Raw genomic sequence first — 23,093 nt, 5'->3', positions numbered from 1 at the left:
GGGAGGCGGGAGGGGGCAACTGCCCCGAGCGGCAAAATTTAGGGGGGTCAGTTTTATGTGGGAAGAAAGAACACCATTACAAAATTATCGAATTTTAAAGTTGTGGGGGCGGCAAAAAACCTAGTTACGGCCCTGATCTATACCTTCCATTTATCGCCATATTGATGCATCAAACATGTGCAGCTACACACAGCGGTAAATTTTCGTATAAATCTAAATTTTAGTCTGCTACATTTTAATATCTATAAAGTTGGATCGAGTGTGGGTACAGGAAATATTTGACAACATATAAAAGTCAAAAATTGCCCGCTACCGTAAGCCAATATTATTTTTGTTTCATTAGATATCAAAAATGTACAAAATGCAGGTTTCAAACTCTTCTATCGAAATGTTCTGTGCAACGACGAACATACGCATACGTTTTATTCATTCATCAAGAAATGTTGTTTTCCATAAGTTACTGCATAATATAATTACATTAAATAAAAATTTCAAATGTTGCAAATACTGTAACAGTTTCAAAGCGCAAAAAGGAGATACGATAGAAAGAAAAAACATAACACGGAAAATAAAAAAAATAAGAATTCACATGCGTCAAAACAACAAAACAAAACTCTTCTCACGTCAAATAAATTACAGATATTCATTATCTATCGATTGGAAAACTATAGCTAAATTCATTCGGTTTCTTTCGAAATCATTTAAGACACGTGTTCAAAACGAACATTGTGACAGAATTTGTGAAAAACCGAAATGAAAGTAAATTAAAACTTGAAATAAAAAAAATTAAAATAAAACAAGTTCTAGAGGAATGGCCTATCCGGCTATCAACAACTTCGCCGCATAAAACACACCAAAAAAAAAAAAAAAATGAACGGAGTTTTCGAAAAGAACATCTGCATGAATGGAAAAGTATACAAACAAAATGTACATACCTCTGGAAATTGATGAACTGGCATCATTCGCTTTGGTGGATACTAATAAAAACTCGGGAGAAACGCACTCACTCCATGCAGCTCGACGACGTCACGCTGTCGGCAGACGTCACACGTGCGAAAAATAGTACCAAAAAACAGCTGATTTCCGATTCCAGCTAAAAATGCACTTTTTTTTTTTTTTCAAAAACAAAACCGAAGTTTCGAAGACGAGTTTTTTTTATCTTGCGAATTAAAAGTTCCAAAAGAAGAGGAGATCGCCAAGTTGAGAAACTTCGAAAATGTTCATAGCGATTGAAATAGAGTAAACATTGCCACCTTCGAAGAGAGCACGGGAATTCGCCAACGACGACGGACGACCGTACAAGAGAAAACAAGAAAAAGACTTAACGAGCGAGAACAACTAGCGAACAACCGACGTGAACGATGTCTGATCGCTGTCTGCGGCCGAGACGCTGCCTTCGAGATCACGTGCTCTTCAAGCCATTCTCATTGGCTGAGGATTTTGGAGCAGTTCACTAGAGTTTCGCAGGGTTTCAAGTACCTCGCGGGGGTTTTCCCCTTGAAGAGCTTCTCCTAAGTTACTGATACAATTTCTCTAGACTAGCGTTTCCCAACCTACGGTCGGAGGACCAGAGGAGGTTCGCTGGTAGATTTGAAAATTTATTACTGAATAAATGAAAATTACCCAATCGAATGCAACTGATTTTTGATTATTTACATAAGTTTGAATAATGAATTAAGCCCACATTCTGTAAATAGTGGTCCGTCGAATTGTTTCCAGAAATTTTAGTCGTCCTTGGGTTCAGAAAGGGTGAGAAACGCTGCTCTGGACGATCATTTTCAATACTGAATTGATAAAAGAACCAAATGAATGGCAATGCTGCTAATGAGAAGGGAGCTAGATGGCAGGGCTTTAGCCCTAGGAAATATTTTTTATATCACAAATTTACTATGGGGAGGGGGGAGTGAAACGTTATGGCTTCAGAAAGGGGAGCCCCTAAAAAGCAGTTTTTTTTCATCAAGCATACAGATTATTAGACAAGCATTTCTAGCGAGATAGAGGCCCTCAGAAAAACTACTTTGCTCGGGAGCCCACGATACCTCAAAGATGGCCTTCATGCAGAACAGCTAGGTGCAGCCTCACCGAGCTGTAAGATGAAATCAAAATATTTTACGTAGTAAGTCTTTGCATCAACCGCTGAACGTGTTAAGAAGTATTTCTTAAAATTTTCGATTCATAAATAAAGACATACACCAGGGGTCTGTGGCAAATTAACAGGCAAGGTTGGGTGTTAATACATATCATTACTCAGGACCTTCTAAAACTCATGAGAAACTTGGCGTTAATTGGGTGCATTAGTCTAGTACAGGGTTAGCCAAATCCCAGGCGCCAGGTCGCCATGGTGACTAGAAAATCGGTATTGGTGTCTAAAATTTCCTAAATGTGGTTGCTAAATTGGAGTCTAAGGGTGACAAAATTTTTTTATTTCTAACCCTACATCTTTTAACATGGGAAAAGTAAAAGAACACATTAAGACCGTTTTTCTTGAGCAAAATACCATGCTTAGCTCCTAAGAAATTGGGCTAGCCCTAAATATTTTTTCGATTTGTGAAACCCTGGTCTAGTATGCGGGACTGTTTACAGAATTGTTGTTAATAAATCTTTTTATCTGTCCAATAAAAAACATACACACAAATATTGTAGAGGGTCGTAAATATCAGCCATCGACTGTAAGGGGTTTCATCGCGTGTATCGACGTCCGTCATTACGTATCACAACGGATTATGCAGTCATTTTTTCGAAGAATATTTATGATATTATTATTTCATGAATATTAAAGCAATATTTCAATTCAAAAAAATCGAATAAATTTGTTTGTAACTCCCTCTTTTTTTTAATGCTTTAATGTATTTCTTTACTCCGTCAAAAGACCGGATGAGATACCACTGACAGGTGGAGAACAAAAGAATAATTTGTTGGCTACTCCCTAAACTTCATATTATTATTATTATTATTATGGTTGTCTTGAAGACAATATCTCATTACAAGACCGACCAGCCCCCTAACGAATATAAAGAGCTACTTTATCTCACTCGATCGCAATGAATCATTTCCGAAGACAGTTGGTTACCGGGCGGCGAACAAACAAATCTTGGCACAACTTGAGATTTTTATCGCGATGACGAAAAGAGGACGATGGGCTAGCAGAGCCATCTGTCGGAGAGAAATGTTTCTACAGTCTGGGGATAATCTTGACGGCGCCGAAATGCAGGTGGAGAGACACGTGAGAGAGATGATAGGGGGGGACGGTTAATTTGTTGGTTGTTAACCGTTTGAACTACGCGGTCCGACGCCTCCAACCGCTCATTTGTCGTGTTGGGCAGCATCAATGTCGTTCCAGGGTGGGGGCGAACGAACATTTGCTGCGGCGAATCTTTATAGTTTGCTGCTTGCTCTTGTCTAACTATACGCAGTCTACGCCGCTTATGGGAATCGCGGATAATGTTGTCATTCGGGTATTGTTATCACTCTCGCAAAGAACGGAACGGGCCGATATCATGACATCAGGGCCGCCCGTATCAAACGCGGGGCCCGGTGCGAAAATAATTTCGGAGCCCCGATTTCATATATTTTGTGGAGGTGGGGAATCGGGCATCCAACAGAGATTCATGTATTATAATAGAATATACGGGAATGTTGAAAAATATGCACTCACTAAATAAAATTCGGTATTAATGAAAGAAAAAATCCCAGAATCGATGAAATTCAGAATTAATGTGAAAAAAAAAAATCCTCAAATTGCTGAAAATTCGGAATGAATGAAAGAACAATTCCAAAATTGATAAAATTCGGTATTAATGAAAGAAAAAATCCCAGAATCGATGAAATTCAGAATTAATGTGAAAAAAAAAATCCTCAAATTGCTGAAAATTCGGAATGAATGAAAGAACAATTCCAAAATTGATAAAATTCGGACTTTATGGTAGAAAATATCCCAGAATTGATAAAAATTCAGAATTAATGAGGGAAAATCGCCGAATTACTGAAAGGTTATAAATAAAAGAACAATTCCACACACACAAATTGATTAAATTCAGAATTAAGGAGAGAAAAATCCCAGAATTGATGAAAATTCAAAATTAACCAGAGAAAAATCCCAATATTGATGAAATGCAGAATTAATAAGAGAAAAATCATAGAATTGATAAAAATTACGAATTAAAGGGAGAAAAATCACAGAATTGATAAAAATTCCGAATTAATGAGATTCTTACCAAACGAAATACTTCGCTCGTCGTTCAATTATGATTCCCTTGAAACTCGCCATCTCAGGGCTCTTACTAAGTTTTTGTAAAAACTCTTCACTTTGATATTGATGCACCTGATATTCTAAACCTTATAACTTTTTCAATAAAACGAATCAATCTTAGACGCCGTAATCTTTTTTATGTTCCTCCATATCGTTCTAATGTTTTGAAAAATTTTCCATTGTACCGATTTCTAAGATGCAGTAATACTGATGATGTATATTTTTAAACTTTTATTTTGTATATACATATGTTTTTATCTTTATCTTGTATTCATGTATGCAAACTGTAACTGGGCTTTTGCCTGTAGTTTGTATTTTTAAATAAATAAATATATATATATATATATATATATATATTTTAAAAATGATATAAAACATCTCCAAATTAATGAGATAAAATATCTCCGAATTAATGACAGAAAAATTCCCGAATCGCTTAAAACTCGGAATAAATGAAAGAGCAATTCCAAAATTGATGAAATTCTGAATAAATGAAGAAAAAGTTCTAAAATTGATGAAATTCCGAATTAATGAGATAAAATATCTCCAAATGCACACCTATTTACTAGATGTAAACAAATATAGGAATTAGATTAAGAAATTAAGGCTATCCTCTTGGAGTAATTCAACATGCTGAACATATTTGTCAGATATTGTAATCATTTCACTTGGGTCTTGTCGTTTTTTTTAAGAAAATCAATTATTTTAGGTTATTCCCTGATTTCGAAACTACTTTCGATCTTTATAGTATAACTCCTCCCAAATGGTACAGTAGAGGTGGGGAGAAAGTTTGAGTACAAAAAATGCTGTTATACAAATACAAGGCCACAACAGGCAAAATGATCAACGAGGTGGCTGAGAAAAAGATGTTCATAACAAATTCACAGTGGAGACATATTATCTTGTCTTATAAAACCCTCATATAAAATATAATAATATATATAATCCTTATAAATAAATGCCTCATATATAAATCCTTTATAAAATCCCTGTCTGTCAAACAATTTAAAATTTAATTACGGTTTCACCAGCTTTCATTGAACTGTATTTTCTCATGCCAAAATATTTGTCACAAATATTTATTTAAATACATATTTTCGAGTATGGTCAGTGATCTGAAATGTTGTGTATAGTAACATAATTTAAGATATCTAATCGGTTTCATTAAATAAATCTGGTTAAATTACTTGTTAACTTGTTAACTTTTACTCAAATTTTAATTGAGTTTAAATCAGATTGATCCAGTCCGTTATAAATACAAATACAAGTGCCACAACAAGCAAATTGCCCAACTAGGTGGCTGAACAAATTTGCCCATAAAAAGTATGGATGTCAAATATAACCAAAATACATAGCATATATCACCAAAAAAAAATTAATAATACACATAATACACTGTCCATAAAAAAGATTATGGTTGTCATAACTAAGTATGGATAGCTTCTCGATTTGTCTCACTATGTATTTCGTACTTCTTTTTAAACGTATCAATTACGCAAGAATTCCCAACCCCCGGAGGAAAGCTATTCCATTTATTGACAACCCCATTACAGAAAATCTCCCTGCGACACCACAACCTGGAATTGCCCCTTAATAAACGATACTGCTTTGTTTGCCTCTTTATAAGAGAATGGTGACTCCAATGGTGGTGAATGGATACGACCATCGAGAGGAACATTGCCATGGAGTATCACATTTGTACCATTAGGTGACTCCGTCGAGCCTCCTGGCGGTACGCACGATTGGCTGGCTCTCAGAGCTCAACACCAAGCACCCAACACACACACGAATGTGCCAATGGAGCAGTGTTCAAGGTGGACCGCTCAAACATAATAAACGATACTGGTATCCCCCTTGTCGAGGCAGTTTATTGCCCGTGTGATAATAACACATGGTCAATCCTATCCTTCCCGTTGAAAATTTTGAACACTTCGATCATATCCCCCCGATACCTGCGTTATTCCAATGTAAACATATTCAAGAAATCTAGTTTTTCTTCATAGCTTTGTGTGTCAACAAAAGCATGCGTATATCTTCTCTGCACCCCTTTCAACCAAGTCTATGTCCCTGTGTAGGTATGGTCTCCTTACGGCATACTCCAGTGCGGGACAAACTAAGCCTCGGAAAAGCGGAAGAATAATTTTAGGAGAACGCGAAGAGACCAGAGACCCTAATATTTTTAGGACCGATATGGCTCCACCCTTTGTATGTGCAAATGTTCTATGAGGAATTTTCTTTTCTTCGTGATACGGTAGGATACGATACGTTGAACATGCTTGTGTGATATTTGGCATATTTCAATCTGGCAACATCTATCAGATAAAATACTTGAAATTTAGTGCAAATAGAAAGGTTTACCTGAAAAAAAAAAACATTTTTTCACACCTCAAAGGCATACGGGGTGGGGGGAGGGGGTGTGGCGGCTGCATCTTGAAATGATAATATCGACAAAATTATCATGTGGCCATACGTAAAACAACGGCTATATGATGTAGACATGAACGTATTTGTTCGTCAGCCAAATACATCTTAGTTTGTTTCATGCAATGGACCACAATAGAATGGAATACTGTTAACGTAATTACAATTTGCAAAAGGTTTCGGGGTAACACATGCAAAAACTAATGTGCATTTTATCAGGTCTGGACGAAAAAAAAATTGGATTTCATGAATTTCATTTTTGAAATAGACCAAATGAGGTCACGTTTAATTTCATACTGCTGAACATGCATAAGTTTACTAAATGAAAGAAACTACCGAAAATAAACCGGAATAAAATATATAATTAAAATAAATTAAGATGACCTTGCATTACGTAATCGGTTCATTTGAAAATTCCCAAAGCAAAATATTTAGTTCGGAACCTTTTTCTTTCAACATTTTTATGCCGAATAATTATCTGCGGTGCATGATGAAAAGATGTAATTGAATTTGATGTAATGGAAATTTCAACATCAGATGAAACTGAAACAATTCTACTAAAAATGTTTAAAATACAATGTCATTGCACAATTTCACGTTTACACGAATTTTTGAATTCTTCTAAAAATATTTGAAATAAGAGAAAGCTCTGCTTCCACTTTTTCCATTCTTATATTTTATTCATCTATGCATACTATATACGCACGTGTGTGTGTGTATATATATATGGTCTGGTGATCTTGTCTGTTTTGTCTAAGATTTTAGCCGCTCGCCTTAGAGGTAGGTCACCAGAGGAAAGAATAAAAAAAAAGAGGATAGGCTAAGAAAAGCGCCGCTAAATTAAGCATTCATCCGTATGCATTGGCGGGTGGCGGAGAAATGCTGTCAGAGTGGATCAGAGTCGAGAGCAAGGTGTGCAATAAAGAGCCGCATAAAAGGCGCGGTTTGACGGGCTGTGCGCCGCAATTTTTACGCTGAGTGAATCCCGACAGAATTTCTGTCAACAACTGGAATGGCCCCAAAGGAATTCTCCTCTGTGATGTCCTACGCAATCAACTCAGCACATGCACACCGCAACGACCATTCACGACAAACTGATAAAAAGAAGCTCAATGTGAGAGCAAAAAAGAAAGGGATAGCGTGAAAGGGACGCCGCACATTATATATACAATTTATACACATAAATGTGCACGGTACATAAATACCACCTTTACCAGCAAAAAATGTGCGAGTTTCACTCAAACACAAATTCTTAATGCGAGAGGACTTGAACAAAATGGCGAAAACAATGATGAGGGGAATTACGTTCATTAACAATTTTATCACCGATCGGCAACACCATGTCCAATTCCACTAATACGTGAAAATATTTTCAACAAAAAAATATTAACGAGCCAGTATAGCGTTGGAGAATTTACTACAGGAGAAAGGCAGCTGACAAAATGCGTTTAAAAAGATGTAAATGCACATTAAAAAATACCTGCGATTGGATTGAGTGCTTAATTGTTTAATTAAAGAGAAGTAGAAAAATAGATAACAAATGAGATCACGTTTCTTTCACGTGGAATGCATACATTTGAAACCGCATATATAGTTTCATTTTATTTCTTTATATGATATATATTAAGGAGAAAATATGGAGGAGAATGATACATGTATGCAGACTCGTACATTGTCAGCCATAGAGTATAAGATGTTCTTTAGAAAAATGTTCGGTGTCGAATTCGTGATGACGGAGTATTACTCCTCCTTCTCGTGGTTGTTACGAGGGTGAGAAATAAAGAGGTGCCACCAATGCTGATGATGATAAGATCAAAATGTATTTTCACCAATGTAAAGAGATGAGGGGCAACTGGAATATCCATCATATCTTTTGCCGAAACGTCTCCAAAAGAGGCGAAATTCCTCTTAATGTGTTCCGCTCGATGTTTTCGGTACCGATTTCTGCAGCGGAAGTACCACCGCCACCGTCATCGACTTAAGGTTACCTTTTTGGTTTTATACGGACGTGTGTCAGGCGCCAAACAATTTTTCTATTGGCGACGAGCTGTTTGCATTTTTTTTTTCAACATAGCATCTCTAATAATTACTAACATAATTTGGACTCATCAATGACATGCGCACTATGCACGTGCCCGATATTGTTGATAACTATCTCAGACATCAGAATATCACCGTTCAAGTTCAAACGATCAGTTCCACAACGAAAAAGTTGTTGAATTTCTATTCATTTATTAATTTCAGGATGTTCTATGGTACAACATTACAAAAAATTCAAAATTCAAAGGGTTAGAAGAAAAAAAATCTCTAAAAAGCCATATTCATTCGATATAGTTTCAGTGGAAATGAATTACCTTTTCTGTTTGATAATAAAATTGAATAATCGACGTGTTAGATTTACCCAAAATTCGAAAAAGAGCACGGCTATACGCGTTTCGGCACTATATGAAGTTCCTTCATCAGTAGCAGAAACAAAGAAAGAAAATATTGAAAAAACTCCCGCTATATATAAGGAGTTTTTCCATTATTTTCTTTCTTCGTTTCTGCTACTGATGAAGGAACTTCATATAGTTCCGAAACGCGTATAGCCGTGCTCTTTTTGGAATTTTGGGTAAATCTAACGCGTCGATTATTCAATTATAGTTTCAGTGTTTCATCATTAGCACAATCCTTTATTCATTATATATGTATAAAAAAATAATGCACCAAAAAATAGAATAAGTTTATGAACTGAAACTGTTATATAACAATAACGTTCCAAACTCACTTGATGAAAAATTCAGTATATTGTAAATAAAATAAGAGTTTCTAACTTACAAAATTACTAGAAGCTATGAATGGGTAGTTTGATGGAAAATAAACCAGTGGGTTTTCAAGCTGGCATTAAAAATGGCGCGATTTCTCGCCATAAAAGTAGGTACTTTACTGTTCTTGATGACTGTAAGGGAGGTGAGCTTCAATGGATAAAAAGAAGGGCTCCGAACCGTTCTGGAGAAAGCTAATGGTGCGACTGAAGAGCCATTCCGCTATTAGAAGAGTGGTAAGAGAAAAAGAGAGAGAGAAAACATTGAACAGGCAAGGAATAGGGTTCACAAAAACGATGGTTCAGATTTTTCATTCCAAGAAAACTCTGAAGTCTGTTGGTTGCCAGGCCTCGATTCGTTTGTTTGACAAATACTTATTTTTCCCTTCTCCTTCGCGCAAAAAAAAAAAAAAAATATATATATATAACATACATGTATGCCTTGCAGGTATACATCATTTTACTCTTTCATATCGACGAAAATGAAAAAAATGCATAAATAGGAGAAACGATCGAAACAACAGGAGGAGAAAAAGTAATTTTTCCACAATTTCACACACAGACACACTTGATTTCATTCAATCATTCCCAAAAGAAAATTAATTACTCATCGCCTTCATCAGCAATTAGTCAAGAGAAAATTATTTGCAAGAATGATGCACTAGTCCCACAAGTGGAAACAAATGAATAAGAAAATGCATTGCATCATATACTTTAATATGAGAATATCATGGAAGATTAGAATTATTATATATAGGATTATTATAGTTAGCAATGAACTCAAGGGAATATCGCATTTATCTTATTTGAATATACATAATTAGATTGAGGTTTAAAAGCGGTTTAACTAATGAGAAAGTTTACACGATACCTCTCCTCCGTCTGGAATGCAACTACAACAGTCGTTATAGACTATCAACTCTGTGGAAGACAGCCGTGATTGTGTAGTGATTGATTCTCGAGTTGCGTTGTGTGCACGTTGTTCCATTCTCCCTGAATACATACTGGATTTGATCAATTTATCGTCCGCTTTTGAATGTTTCGATCAATAGTCGCCGATGTAGATTACAAACGTAAAACAAGATATACTACAAGAACAACGCTAAGGCGATGACGTAGGTAGCAATCGAGTCCTCAATTTGCATTTGCTCAACGTGCATTTCAATACTTATTCCAAATTAACTCCACGTATTTATCTCACAATAATATTTTCATACTATTTTAAAAATTAAAAATTGGTAACCATGTGACTTAATATACAGGATGATTCAGAATTCATGAGACAAACTTAAAGGGGCGATAGAACACACCTAAACAAACCCTTTTTCGTCATGTAATGTGTGGTCGAATATGAAAGGTTACGGTGCAAACTCTGTAATAAAACACATTGATGACGCTAATTTTGGTGATGAGGTTCCAAAAGGTGCCAATAGGATTCACGTGCACGATTCCTAGGAGATGATCTCTTAAAAAGAAGTCGAGAGAGAGGAGATATGGTGGGTGACGGGTGCCATGCACACTGTGCTCGGCGTATCTAATCCCTTGAAGCGGAAATGTGTTTGAGTAATTTAGAATTCTTCCCAGCAAAAATGGGTGTACTTCATTATGTTAAAACGATATGCACCCTCAGATATACCTTTACAAATAAATACAAATACAAATACAAATACGACGCCACAACAGGCAAATTGCCCAACGAGGTGGCTGACTTAAGAACATCATGGATCCCCGAGCCATTTTTTGGAGGCCCTACCTACTAACGAACCCGTACATGCGGGAATGTGCGTGTACGTGTAGTGCAACCTGACGTAAAGTTTGTTTCTGTGTAATGCTTGTTATGTGCCGTGCTGTCATCTGCCCCCAGTTTTTCTAACTATGAGTGAAGTGTTATGGTTGAATGATTTACCGTTGTAGGACTGCTGCTCTCTGTGGCGAGACTTTTTAACGGGGAGATCGGCTCGCATTTGCGCCTTGAAGTTGGGAACCACAGAAAACCAACTTCAGCCGACCACCACTGTGGGGTTCGAACCCGGATCCTCGCATCACGAGTCCGGCACTATAACCACTCGACCACCACAGCGGCTTTAATAGCACATATCGCAGTAAATCCGTTGGGAAAATATTATAATTTGTCACTGGTTAAGTGCTATTGTACACTCTCTAAAAGCACCTCTAACGCTTTTGTATTGCGATTCGACCACACATCCCATGACCAAAAATGATCGTTTAAGTGTCTTATATCATCACTTAAAGTTTTTCCTATGAATTTACAATCACTCTGTATACTTTTTATTTGTATCCATTTCGTAAAAAACAGTTCTGCGCACGATTATACAGTAAAATATTTTCTCTTAAATATACATATTTATGACACTAGAAAGCACTGCACATCATATACTAAAATAATATTTTTATAGACTGGCAAAAAATAAATGGGAGAAATGATTTGCGGACCAACAAAAAACAAGTAAATGGGAGAAATATAATTTGAGAACCTGCAAAACAGAAATACATGGGAGGAAAAAATTGACGACCTGCAAAAAATATAAATAAATATTATTTAGATATAATTTGAGGACCTGCAAAATATAAATATTATAAATGGGAGAAAAAATTCACGGACCGGCTAAAAATAAATAGAAGGGAGAAACAATCCGCAGATTTGCTGACAGCTAAAAGATAAATGAAAAACTGATATAAAGCTGGTTAATATTTATTAAATCTAAAAATTATGTAGTGGCTAAATGAATTGGGCAAAATACTTCGGGATCGGCAGGAAATTCCTGCGAACCGGCACCGGTCCGCGAAGGACTTTGAGAACACTGTTCTAGACCTCCCTACAAATAGTGATGAACTCTCGACTAAGTATAGGACATGGACCTCATGCCATTAATTTTCGCCGGTTAGTCTTCGTACTTCTAGTGAGTACGTGATGTATAATTCTAGGACTTTAAATAATCTGCTCAACACAATGATGATTTTTAATGTGCAACTCAACACTCGGTTTATTTCATCAATGGTATAAATTAAAATGACTATCCTCATGAAAGTACACATGTGAAAGCATTTGATGCAGATATAATGAAAAACAGTGGCATAAAATGATATTTTATACAGTTTATTCATGATATTTGAATAATTCATTTTTCAAAAGCTCATTGTATAATTATATATTTCAAGTAGCATATTACCCACTTGATAATTCAATGAATATCGTTTTCTATTTTTTTTCACGTGTAAGTACATGCCACGGCGGTAAAATAAATATTTTTTCCTGGTTTTTCACGTGAATTCAGTAGTTTATGCGAAACTGAATATTTTCTGCTGGTTGAATTGAAACTACAAAGCATGATCAAATTTATGTTCTTAGATTTGATTCAAAATGTGAAGATTTGGTCAAAATTGTTAACTTTTATTTTATTTTTTATTTAAATACATACCAAGCTACAGAAAACAATCCAATTACAGCACGGTAAGACATAGAAATGTAAATACAATAAAATCAAACCGGATAAAATGCAATACACAGATATAAAATACAAAAAATAAAAACAAACACAAGTCAATACAAAATAAGTAAAATGAAGGACTATATAATATCATCGGATCAATTAAAAATGAAAATAAATAAATAAAAACACACGATGATTAAAAATAAAATTAAAAATAAATAAACAAAACACGAAATATTTTAACAATCACATGCAACAAATCATTCAAAGAAGAAGAAAAATCGCTCATCAATCGAATAAAAGCTCTTCGAATTTACTGACAGGTGTTGCAAATATATCAAATTCGTCAGGGGTAAACTATTATATAAAATACAAAATTTGTTTATAGCAAGAAAAAAAAATCTTAAAATACAAATACCGCATAAATGAATTTTGTGTAATTTCAATATCATCAACAGCATTATTGTAATGAGGATTCAAAACAACAGATGCATATTCAAGTTTGATCGTATTATAGAGTTGAAAAGAACAATCATTGTATCCAAATTAGTGAAATCTTTAATTATTCTTTTAAGCTAACCACGTTTGCGATATGAATTAGTACAAATGTCGTTAATATGATCACGAAAGGTAAAATCAGATGTATAAATTACACCCAGGTCAGTAGCAGAATATCTTCTCTGTAAAAAATATCAGTTCTAATATAATAAGAGTATAGGATAGGATTTTTCATACGGATGAAAGACATATATAATAATAAAGCATTTGTTTATATTCAAGTGTAGTTGGTTCTCGATACACCAGTGGTAAATGTGGGTTGACTTATCTTGAAAAATAAAACAAGAGTGAAAATTTACAATAAAGTCAAATATTTTAAAATCATCAGCAAATAATAAGAAATTATGAACAGAAGCTGCAAAGTCATTAATAAAAATGAGAAAAAACAGAGGTTCAAGCACAGACCCCTGAGAGACTCCAGATGTTGCACAAAATCCGTCACCAAGAGACGACGAGCCAGAAGACACAAAAATCAATCTGTTTTTTAGGTACGAAGCAAATAAATTACAAGTATCATCACAGAAACCATTTTTTTAGTTTGTACATCAATATAAAGTGGCTAACACAATCAAATGCTTTAGCAAAATCTGTGTAAATTACTTCGAGCTGACGTTTATTAGCTATGGTTTCAACAATATGGGTATTGAGGGAAAGAATATTGGTAACTATAGATCTATTTCTAACGAAACCATGCTGATTAGTAGAGATGTAGGTACAGAATGGGCAAAAACTCCGTAAAAACTTTAAAAATGTATAAAAACCGGAAAAAAAACGAAATAAAAAACGGTTTGCAGGGTTAGCATCGCTAAGTCACGGGAATTTTTTTAAGACAGGAAAAAATGACTCAAAAACAGCCGATAGGTAGCGCTGGTACGGGCGACTTCGGTGGAAATATGCAAATGAGATGGTTATAAGAACTTCCGCTCCTAATCCACAACCAGTTCACCATTGCAAACCATGTATGTGGACCTGCTGTAATTTGAATCTACCGTTGCTGGATTTGTGACTCGCCTGCAATGTGTTATCCCCTGTGGTGGTGGTCATGTGGAACACATACTGCTGTAATAAACGATTTGGAGGCATTCTGTTCGTTATTTGCTTATCTTTTCTTTGACTTGTGTATGTCAGTGCCATCTATCGTCTGATTTTTTAGTTATTTTTTCCTTTCTTAAAAACATCCCCGTAACCTAACAATGCAAACCCTGCAAAACGTTTTTTATTTCGGTTATTTTTAAGGTTTTTACGAATTTTTAAAGTTTCTACGGACTTTTTGCCCACCCTGTATTAATTTCAGCATAGATTTTATCATATACAATGGACTCAAAAATTTTAGTAAAAGGTGACAGAATGGCCACACCTCTATAATTTTTAATTTTGTGTCTATCACTTTTTTAAGAATGGGAACGATTCTTGCTTTCTTCCATTCATCCGGAAAGATCCCATTTTTAACAAACATATTAATAATTAATAAAAGTGGATGCAACAAATTCTCAGCACATGCCTTTATAAAATATGGAGGTACACCATCAGTACTCCTGGCGCTACTCCCATTCAATCGTTTTACACTATATTTGATGCCATTAATGGAGATACAAGAAATATTTACATCAGGAGAAACAGGAAAGTCGTTGTTTGACGCAGAAAAACGATTGTGATAATCTTCGGAAGCTGTGAAATTCGATGCAAAAAACTTGGCGAAACCATCCGCAATCAAGGCGTCTGTTGATAAAAGATTGTGTGATTTCGAAATACATACACTCTCTCTCTTAGGTGCATTCTTCTTATTATTTTTTATTTTGTTACGATAAGACTAAAAATATTTTGGGTTAAATCTGAGAGATATTAAACATTATCAACATTATCAATATATTTTTTATGAGCTTGTGTTACATAAATATATATATATATATATATATATATATATAAAATTTAACCTCAGCTTTACGACATTTGTTTTGTACCAGGTCAGAGATACTATCATCGAATAATATCTTTTACGAAATTTCTCCTTGCGTTTGATATTGTAAATAATATTCGCATCGAACCAGGGAGGACATTTTCGAGTGAAATTCTTTTTTAATGGTACACTCATATCCAGATGTGGATTTAACGGCGGGTGCATCTATCCCCGACTTCTAAGGAGCCCCGAGAAACCGAAACTCTACACTTTTTCCTAATTTAAGGGGCCCAATATTTTCTTTTGTGCCCGGGGCCTAGACCGGCTTTAATCCGCAACTGCACACATCAAAAATTGTATAAATGTAGAAGTAAAACATTTGAACAGCCTCACTGACATTAGTACACAAATGTAAAAAATTCCAATCAAATAACAAAAAAAATTATACAAGGAATGAAACTAAGCTTTTTAAAATCATAATTAAAATCTTTAACTCTTGTGGTAGGATGACGCTCAACAGAAAGTTTTTCTAAAGATATCAATAATGCTGCATGGTGGGTGTCTTCTTTTATAAGTGGAAATTCCTCCCTCTTGACCGACACAGAAAAAAAAGGAATAGATACTAAGACCAGATCCAATAGTCTACCAAATGAGTTAGCGATAAAATTGCATTGAATTAAGGAATATCGTTTCATGAAGTTGAAACAACTGGAAGCATGTCTCGATCACCATCATACAAATCATCGAAACTGCTACTCCATCAATTCCAGGAATGTAAAAATCCCCAATTATAGTTAAATTGTGCTTATTATCATTGTAAAATTTATCGAAGATATACAATTCACATTAATACTGAAAGCCACAAGTTGGTGAACAATAAACACAACATAAATGTAAGATTTAACATTACATTAACATTACATTTGTAAAAAATATCATTCAAGTAGGGTTTTTTGTTACACAAATAAACGTATTTAAGACAAAACAAACACCACAGGAGCGATAATAATTTTTATATATGCATGTATGTATATTAATTCGTTTAACCAATACGGGATTTTTTTTCACACATATGTTGTATAAAAACATATTTTCTTCTATTAATTTTTGTTATAAAAATGTTGTCATTTGTTGGAGGTATATTTTAGAATTAATGGAAGTAAGAAGAGGGGAAAATTAAGTTTGCTTTTTTTTACTTGAGTTTGTTCAGGGGTTCTTAATCTTTTGTGTTCCCACGGATCATTTATGCCAATCATTATGCCACGAAACCCTTGACAAAAAATATTCAAACAGTAATAATGCGAAAATAATAAGTTACTTCTTTTTCATCAAAGCTCATAGACTCGTTGTTAAGAACCCCTTCTCTAATTATTCAAGAACTTAGACGGGAATGCGATAAAAGTAGCTCTTGAAAATGAGATCTCGAGTAAAAACGGGAAAATCAAAATGTGAATAATCGCGTTACCGGAGTATACGCGGAATAAATTGTATATCGGTTAAAATGTGAGTCACTCACAAACAAACTCCACGTATTGCAACATTTTTACAATTGGTGAAAGCATTCTTTATAAAAACAGGAACAATAGGTAGAAAATGAAAGACGCTTTGAATCGCTACTAAATGTTTGATGAGAGAGTAAGGTTGTCGGCGAGTGGCAGTTTTGTACGGTGTGTACGTTTATTGAGTGTTTCGGTTCTCTCACGTCCATTTGTCCACTCACAGCAGCTGCCTCTCACTCTCCATGTTTCGGTCGTAGGCGGATCGTTCTCTCATTCTTTGCCAAATCCATCCATCACAGAAAGGAGAAGAGAAAAAATAGGAAAAATCGGAGAAAGATCGAGAAAATCGGGAGTATGAGAGAGAGAGAGAGAGAGAGAGTGGTAAAGAGTGATGGATGGCAGAGTAGACGGCGTAATTTGCAGGTCGGTCACACTCCCCCGGATCGGGTCGTTGCGAGGAGGTGCTCCCACATTAATCTTATACCCCGCAGCCATTGCTCCTCCAGCTCTTGTTCTCGCTTTCTGTTTCTTGCCTTTGCTTCTGAAATGATGAAGGACGCACAAATGGCCTTTACTGATCGGGTCGTGCCAATTAAGAGAAGACATCGCTTTCGCGTGGAACTAAAACGACCAGATCCTAGAAAAACGTCAACTTCTCCCTGACCTCCTCTGACATTTATACCTTTTCTCTATATTTTCTTTTCTTTCATACCAGTTACAAACAATACATTATTCACGTGTAGTATCATGGGAAAAATACGTATATAAACATAAAACTATACTGACTTTTCTATAAGCGTAATTTTATATTTCGGAACGCTATTCAAAATGTTTTAAATACTTAATGTCATTTCAAAATGATTAAAGTACTCAGAAGTGCTCTGAGCACTATTTATAAAAATTCTCGAAAATTTATAAAATGTTTTCAAAACATTTTGAAGCTGGGAAAATTTGTTTCTCACAACTTACTTCTTCAAAAAAAGCAAGTTCATTTACCTCCGCGAATTGAATCTGATTTTTCGGTAACCTCTTCAGTCCTGAACTAAAAATAGCTATTAATTTTTTTTATTTATTTTTTTGTGTTAGTTGTATGCCAAAATGCCCCCAAGAAAATTTCCTTAATGTTTAAATATGTGTAATTAATTAATTTGGGTGTGCATACCTTACGTTTATATCTTTACTAGGATCAATGAAGTTAGATCCACGCATGTGGATCTGCTGTCACAAACGCGCTTATCCGTAAAATTTATTATTTAAAACCGTTAAACACGAGGTCATGTGAAACCTCAGGAACGAACAAGTAAAAAATTGTGACTAAGATCGAATGAACATGTAACTGACGTTGAATACGATTTTTTCGTGATTGCATCCAAGCTGCAGTAAAACATACACATTTTTTTCCTTATTCTAATTATTTATTTATTTGAGACATATTTCTTATGTAGAATATTTGGAAAGTGTACTTTTCTGAGACTGCTATAGCGCACAAGAATGTAATACAATTTACGGTACTAATTTTTTTTCTCATCTTGTATAAGTTCTGGTCCCAATGATAGCTGAAGAGGCGGAAATTTAGGTGAATAGATATGAACTCTTATATAGTAATTCACCGTGTTTCTTTGAACATCTACTGTGACACGCTCTTGAAAACATGATTTTACGGGCGCGGTAGCCCGGTCGATAAGATGCTCGCCTAAAGTACCAAAGGATGTTTAGAGGTGTCGCGAGTTCGATACCCAGTTCGTCCTTGTTAGAAAACTTTCCTGACACAGGGGTACAACAAAAAAGGCGACTTGACCGCAGCGAAAATTGCTACCGCAGGGAGGCCCCCATCGAGGTGTTAGCGCACCAACCTCTCGATGAGTATGAAAAACAAGCCTGCCGTTCGGAATCGGCAATAAATTGTAGGTCCCGGTCTAATTAGCCCTCGTGTGCAGAAAATGACCGTGGTGCGACAAAAATGATCAAACATGATTTTACTGATTTGCGACACTTACTCTCCTGTGCGCATACGCTAGTTTTTATCGTAATAACATGTTCTAAAGAAATTGGCGACAAAAATCATCGCATAACTTTCGATTGTATCAATTAATTGAATTGCATTTCAAGCATCCAGAAACCAGAATGAATTCCGAGTATTTTTCAAGCATTTTTTTAGTATCTGTTTGTAGGATACAAAACGGTAATTACTTTGCATGGAAGTTGAATTCCATTCTGGTAAAATGGGGTTAATGCAGCGCTCATGTTTGGCGTCTAAATGAGTTTTAATGTTTTTCAGACTGCAGAGCCTACACCTATTTTGCGGTTATTCAAAAAACTGCGTTATACTGTGTATAAAATTGGTTGCCACACTGTATGCATTTATGTTCTTAACACGAATGTACAACTATCGACCAGTCTTCATGAAATTTTTGGATATACACATACCATCTAATGACGTAAATGATAACATACTTAATATTCAAACTTTAAAATTGTTGAAATGAATCAAAAAATTGTCAAACCGTCATTTCCCACCATACGTGACGAAACGCTATAGTGTGCAATCCTTCACAATTCACTCCAATCTAGTTGATCCGAAACTTTTGATGTCTGCGGTTCCTCTACCCTGTGATCATATACCCTGGGATTCCTCATAGAAATGGGGGTCATGTAAGGTCATAAATCAGTATCTTCGGTTTGACGCGACATCTTTGTCAAAGTTTGGTGTCATCCAAGCCACTAAGTGCACTTTTAGAACCACTGCTCCTGTTGATCGAAGTACTATGATATATATCGTTATTTTCTGTCATAAAGACGCTGAAATGTGCTTTTATCCTAATAAGTAAACTTTGTGCAGTTGCCATTTTAACGGACGAATAGTTTTTCTAGTACAGTAAATATGCAGGATGTGCATACGAAAGTTTTTTGATCTGAAATAACTTCTTAACTACAGGCATGCAACTTGTATAAAGGTATAACAAAGTAACCACGTCCAATCAGATACAATGAACAGCAACTCGTTAAATGCTGTGCAAGATATTTCTTGTACAAAGCACAGAAAAAAAATGTGAAATTTCACACTTTCCTGCAATTAAATTGATAGCTACCTATACTGTAATTTATGCGAAGGGTCAAATTTCCTTATTTGGTTGAGCTCTGAAATTAAAATCATACAATCAAGAAAAGTTCTAATATGAAAACTAATCACATTTTCTTTTTAAGAAAATTTGCTGTTTTTTTGCTGAAGGGGATTGTTTTTTGTATATCGTATTCTTTTCTGGCAAAACATCAATTATCGAGTACTGGTGCATGCTTGATTTGATATTCTTAATTATCTTTGGTACATTTTGGAAAATTAATGTTTCATAAGCTCGTAATTACGTTTCATTAATTTGTACAAGATGATGTGAACAATACTTCAATGCTGATTTTATTGTTAGCAAAATGTAATTACGGCCCCAATATATAATCATGTGTTCCAATAATATGAAACACTCTTTAGTATCATATCTTCGAATTTAATTTGGTAGAACGCTTCATAGAAGTATTTAGCGGAATTTTCCACATCCAATTGTAAAATATTTATTTTTATAATTAAAAATTCCATATTGCTAGTATTTTTATGCTTTTAAACTAATCATTCGAGTGTAAGAAGTTACCATCACCAAAGAAATCATATTCATAATTACAGGTACGTGGCTTATTCAGTCTAATACTGTGTTAATAAAAGTTCCAGACATGCAAAGTACATTGTGAAACATAATAAATGTGTTACAGCAATTTTAAAAGGAAACGTTGTTATTTAAACAATCTCAAATATACATTTTTCGTGGCTCTTTTTAGATCGATTCATAATCAGCAGAAACAAACATGTATCTTCAAACAATGTGTAAATTAGGAAAAATTAATATAATAATTGATTTATAATGTTTATTAACTTATAACTTATTAACCTCAAGGGAAATTAAGAAAAACTATAATAAATGTGTGGGATGAACATTCAAGATGTTAATTATCGATATTCTGAAACAAACTAGTACAAATCTTTTCACTTAGTAAACCAATTCATTTTTCCAACCAGAAATACATATATGTTACGGTAAATGTGGTAAATCGATCATTATGCATACTTACCAATCGTCTTGGTAAGTTTGATAAATTTATCACTTTTACCGGTGAACATGCACAGGCCCGTAGCCAGAAATTTCGTTCGCGGGGGGGACCACTTTCATTTCGAGGGGGGGAACCAAAGTGATAGAACAATAGATTTGGCTATCTTTTTCCCTTTTACAAATAATACAAATACAAATACAACGCCACAACAGGCAAATTGCCCAACGAGGTGGCTGACTTAAGAACATCATCGATCCCCGAGCCATTTTTTGGAGTCCCTACCTACTACTGCTACACCCCAAATGCACCCCCCCCCCCGCGGAACCCCCCAACGAACCCCCAACGAATCGGTACATGCGGGAATGTGCGTGTACGTGTAGTGCAACCTGACGTAAAGTTTTGTTTCTGTGTAATGCTTGTTATGTGTAGTGCTGTCCCCAGTTTTTCTAACTATGAGTGAAGTGTTATGGGTGAATGATTTACCGTTGTAGGACTGTTGCTCTCTGTGGCGAGACTTTTTAACGGGGAGATCGGCTCGCATTTGCGCCTTGAAGTTGGGAACCACAGAAAACCAACTTCAGCCGACCACCACTGTGGGGTTCGAACCCGGATCCTCGCATCACGAGTCCGCACTATAACCACTCGACCACCACAGCGGCTAATTTCGGTCATTTTCTCACAATTCGGAGGGGGGGGGACCAGACCCCCAAGTCCCCCCGCCTCGCTACGGACTTGAATATGCATAATACCCAAGTGTCGTTAGTAAATTTGATAAATACTTGAAATTTCATATACTTTATGTATTCATGTACTCTATATACTATGAAATTTCATAATACTCACCTTTATCTGTGAGTATGCATAATGCCCTGATGTAATTGATGAATTTGATGAACATGTAAAACATTCCAAATGAGTCTAGTATGTATGATAAATATAGTGGGACCTTGATAAAATGATAACAAATTTTACGATCTTATCCCGATATAATGATAACGAATTTTACGGTCCTTCCTCGATATAATGATAATAAATTTTACGATCGTACCCCGATATAATGATACAATACATGTATGAATTATCATGTATAGTATATCATAAAGAATGATTTATCATGTTTACTAACGCCGCGATGGTTGGGTATAATGCATAATCACCGGTAAAAGTGATAAATTTAGGGAAATTTATCAAACTCTTACAAAAATGCTCGAATAACCGTATTAATCACATTTACCGAAACATATGCGTATTTTGCAATGATAAAATTTGCTAAAAAGTTCTTTCACTTTCGCGTCGTGATGATCAACACTCTTTTCAACAAGCGAGATTTCTACGCGTGTAAAAGATAGAAATAAATGAACACACACATGTATATTCAAGCATGTAATCAAAGATAGAAAAGAAAATTCCACCTAAGGAAACTATGAGTCGAAAGAGATAACTCGGCAAAGTTTAACTTACTTCATAAAACTTTGATTCCATGTTTGTGGTGAACAGTTCTGTTCGTGCTGTAGTAGTGATGATTGTTGTGTTGCTTGTGTCCCACGTGCAACGACATTTTCACTTTCGCTTTTCAGGCAAAATCACTCACGGAAACTCGACGAAGATGCTCTGGAAACCGGCATCTGTGTGTTGTTTGTATATGTTCGTGAAGTAAAGGGAAATTCGAAAATGTTGGGTTTTCGGGAAGAGGGGGATAGAATTTTAAAACGCGTGACAAAATGCAAACGCGATGATAAACGACGGCGTTATATTATTCGGCAGAAGCATCTCTAAGAGAAAGAGAGAGCGTCTCCTCATCCATCATCCTAGAGATGCGAGAGTCGGTTGTCACGACAACGCGTTCCGTTTTCATCCACAACTCGATTTGGCGACAAAAACACCAAATATTCTGCTTTTGGCGATTTTACCCCCCATGTCTCTATTTTTCTATTTTTTTTTCATGTAGTTACGTGAAACCTCGATATAACGATAGCACCGTTCAAGTATTACGTCAGCAGATTTTTAGCCGTTTTTGACCCCCCACCGTCAGCAAAATTCAGAAAAACTCGCTTATGTTTTTGCCGCCCTCCTCCCATTCTAGTCTAATTTTATTTACTTCCCTTTCCCCGAATTCACC

The 23,093-nt window shown here is 35.5% G+C and overlaps 1 protein-coding gene across 3 annotated transcripts in view; it reads right to left on the bottom strand.

Moving 5' to 3' along the window:
• LOC149080627 (uncharacterized) overlaps positions 1 to 22,787 on the bottom strand; it is a 38,126-nt gene extending 15,339 nt beyond the window's left edge. Inside the window, exon 1 of one of the 3 annotated variants that reach the window (XR_016193610.1) lies at positions 936 to 1,372. Coding sequence is in view for 2 of the 3 variants with exons in the window: in XM_089239776.1 (XP_089095902.1) it covers positions 936 to 962 (27 nt within the window). In the remaining variant the exon portion in view is untranslated. Of the gene's footprint in view, positions 1 to 935; positions 1,379 to 22,435 lie in introns of those variants that run through there. The other 2 variants (XM_089239777.1, XM_089239776.1) reach the window with 2 other exon arrangements.
• Positions 22,788 to 23,093: the final 306 nt, after the last annotated feature.

This window comes from Pholcus phalangioides, unplaced genomic scaffold (assembly GCF_987345545.1).
Source record: "Pholcus phalangioides strain wild (caught in Gottingen) unplaced genomic scaffold, Ppha-v1.0 ptg000011l_1, whole genome shotgun sequence".
Taxonomy (NCBI): domain Eukaryota; kingdom Metazoa; phylum Arthropoda; class Arachnida; order Araneae; family Pholcidae; genus Pholcus; species Pholcus phalangioides.
The sequence above is the reverse complement of the archived record's forward strand: the minus strand, read 5'-3'. Positions and strand labels throughout refer to the sequence as shown.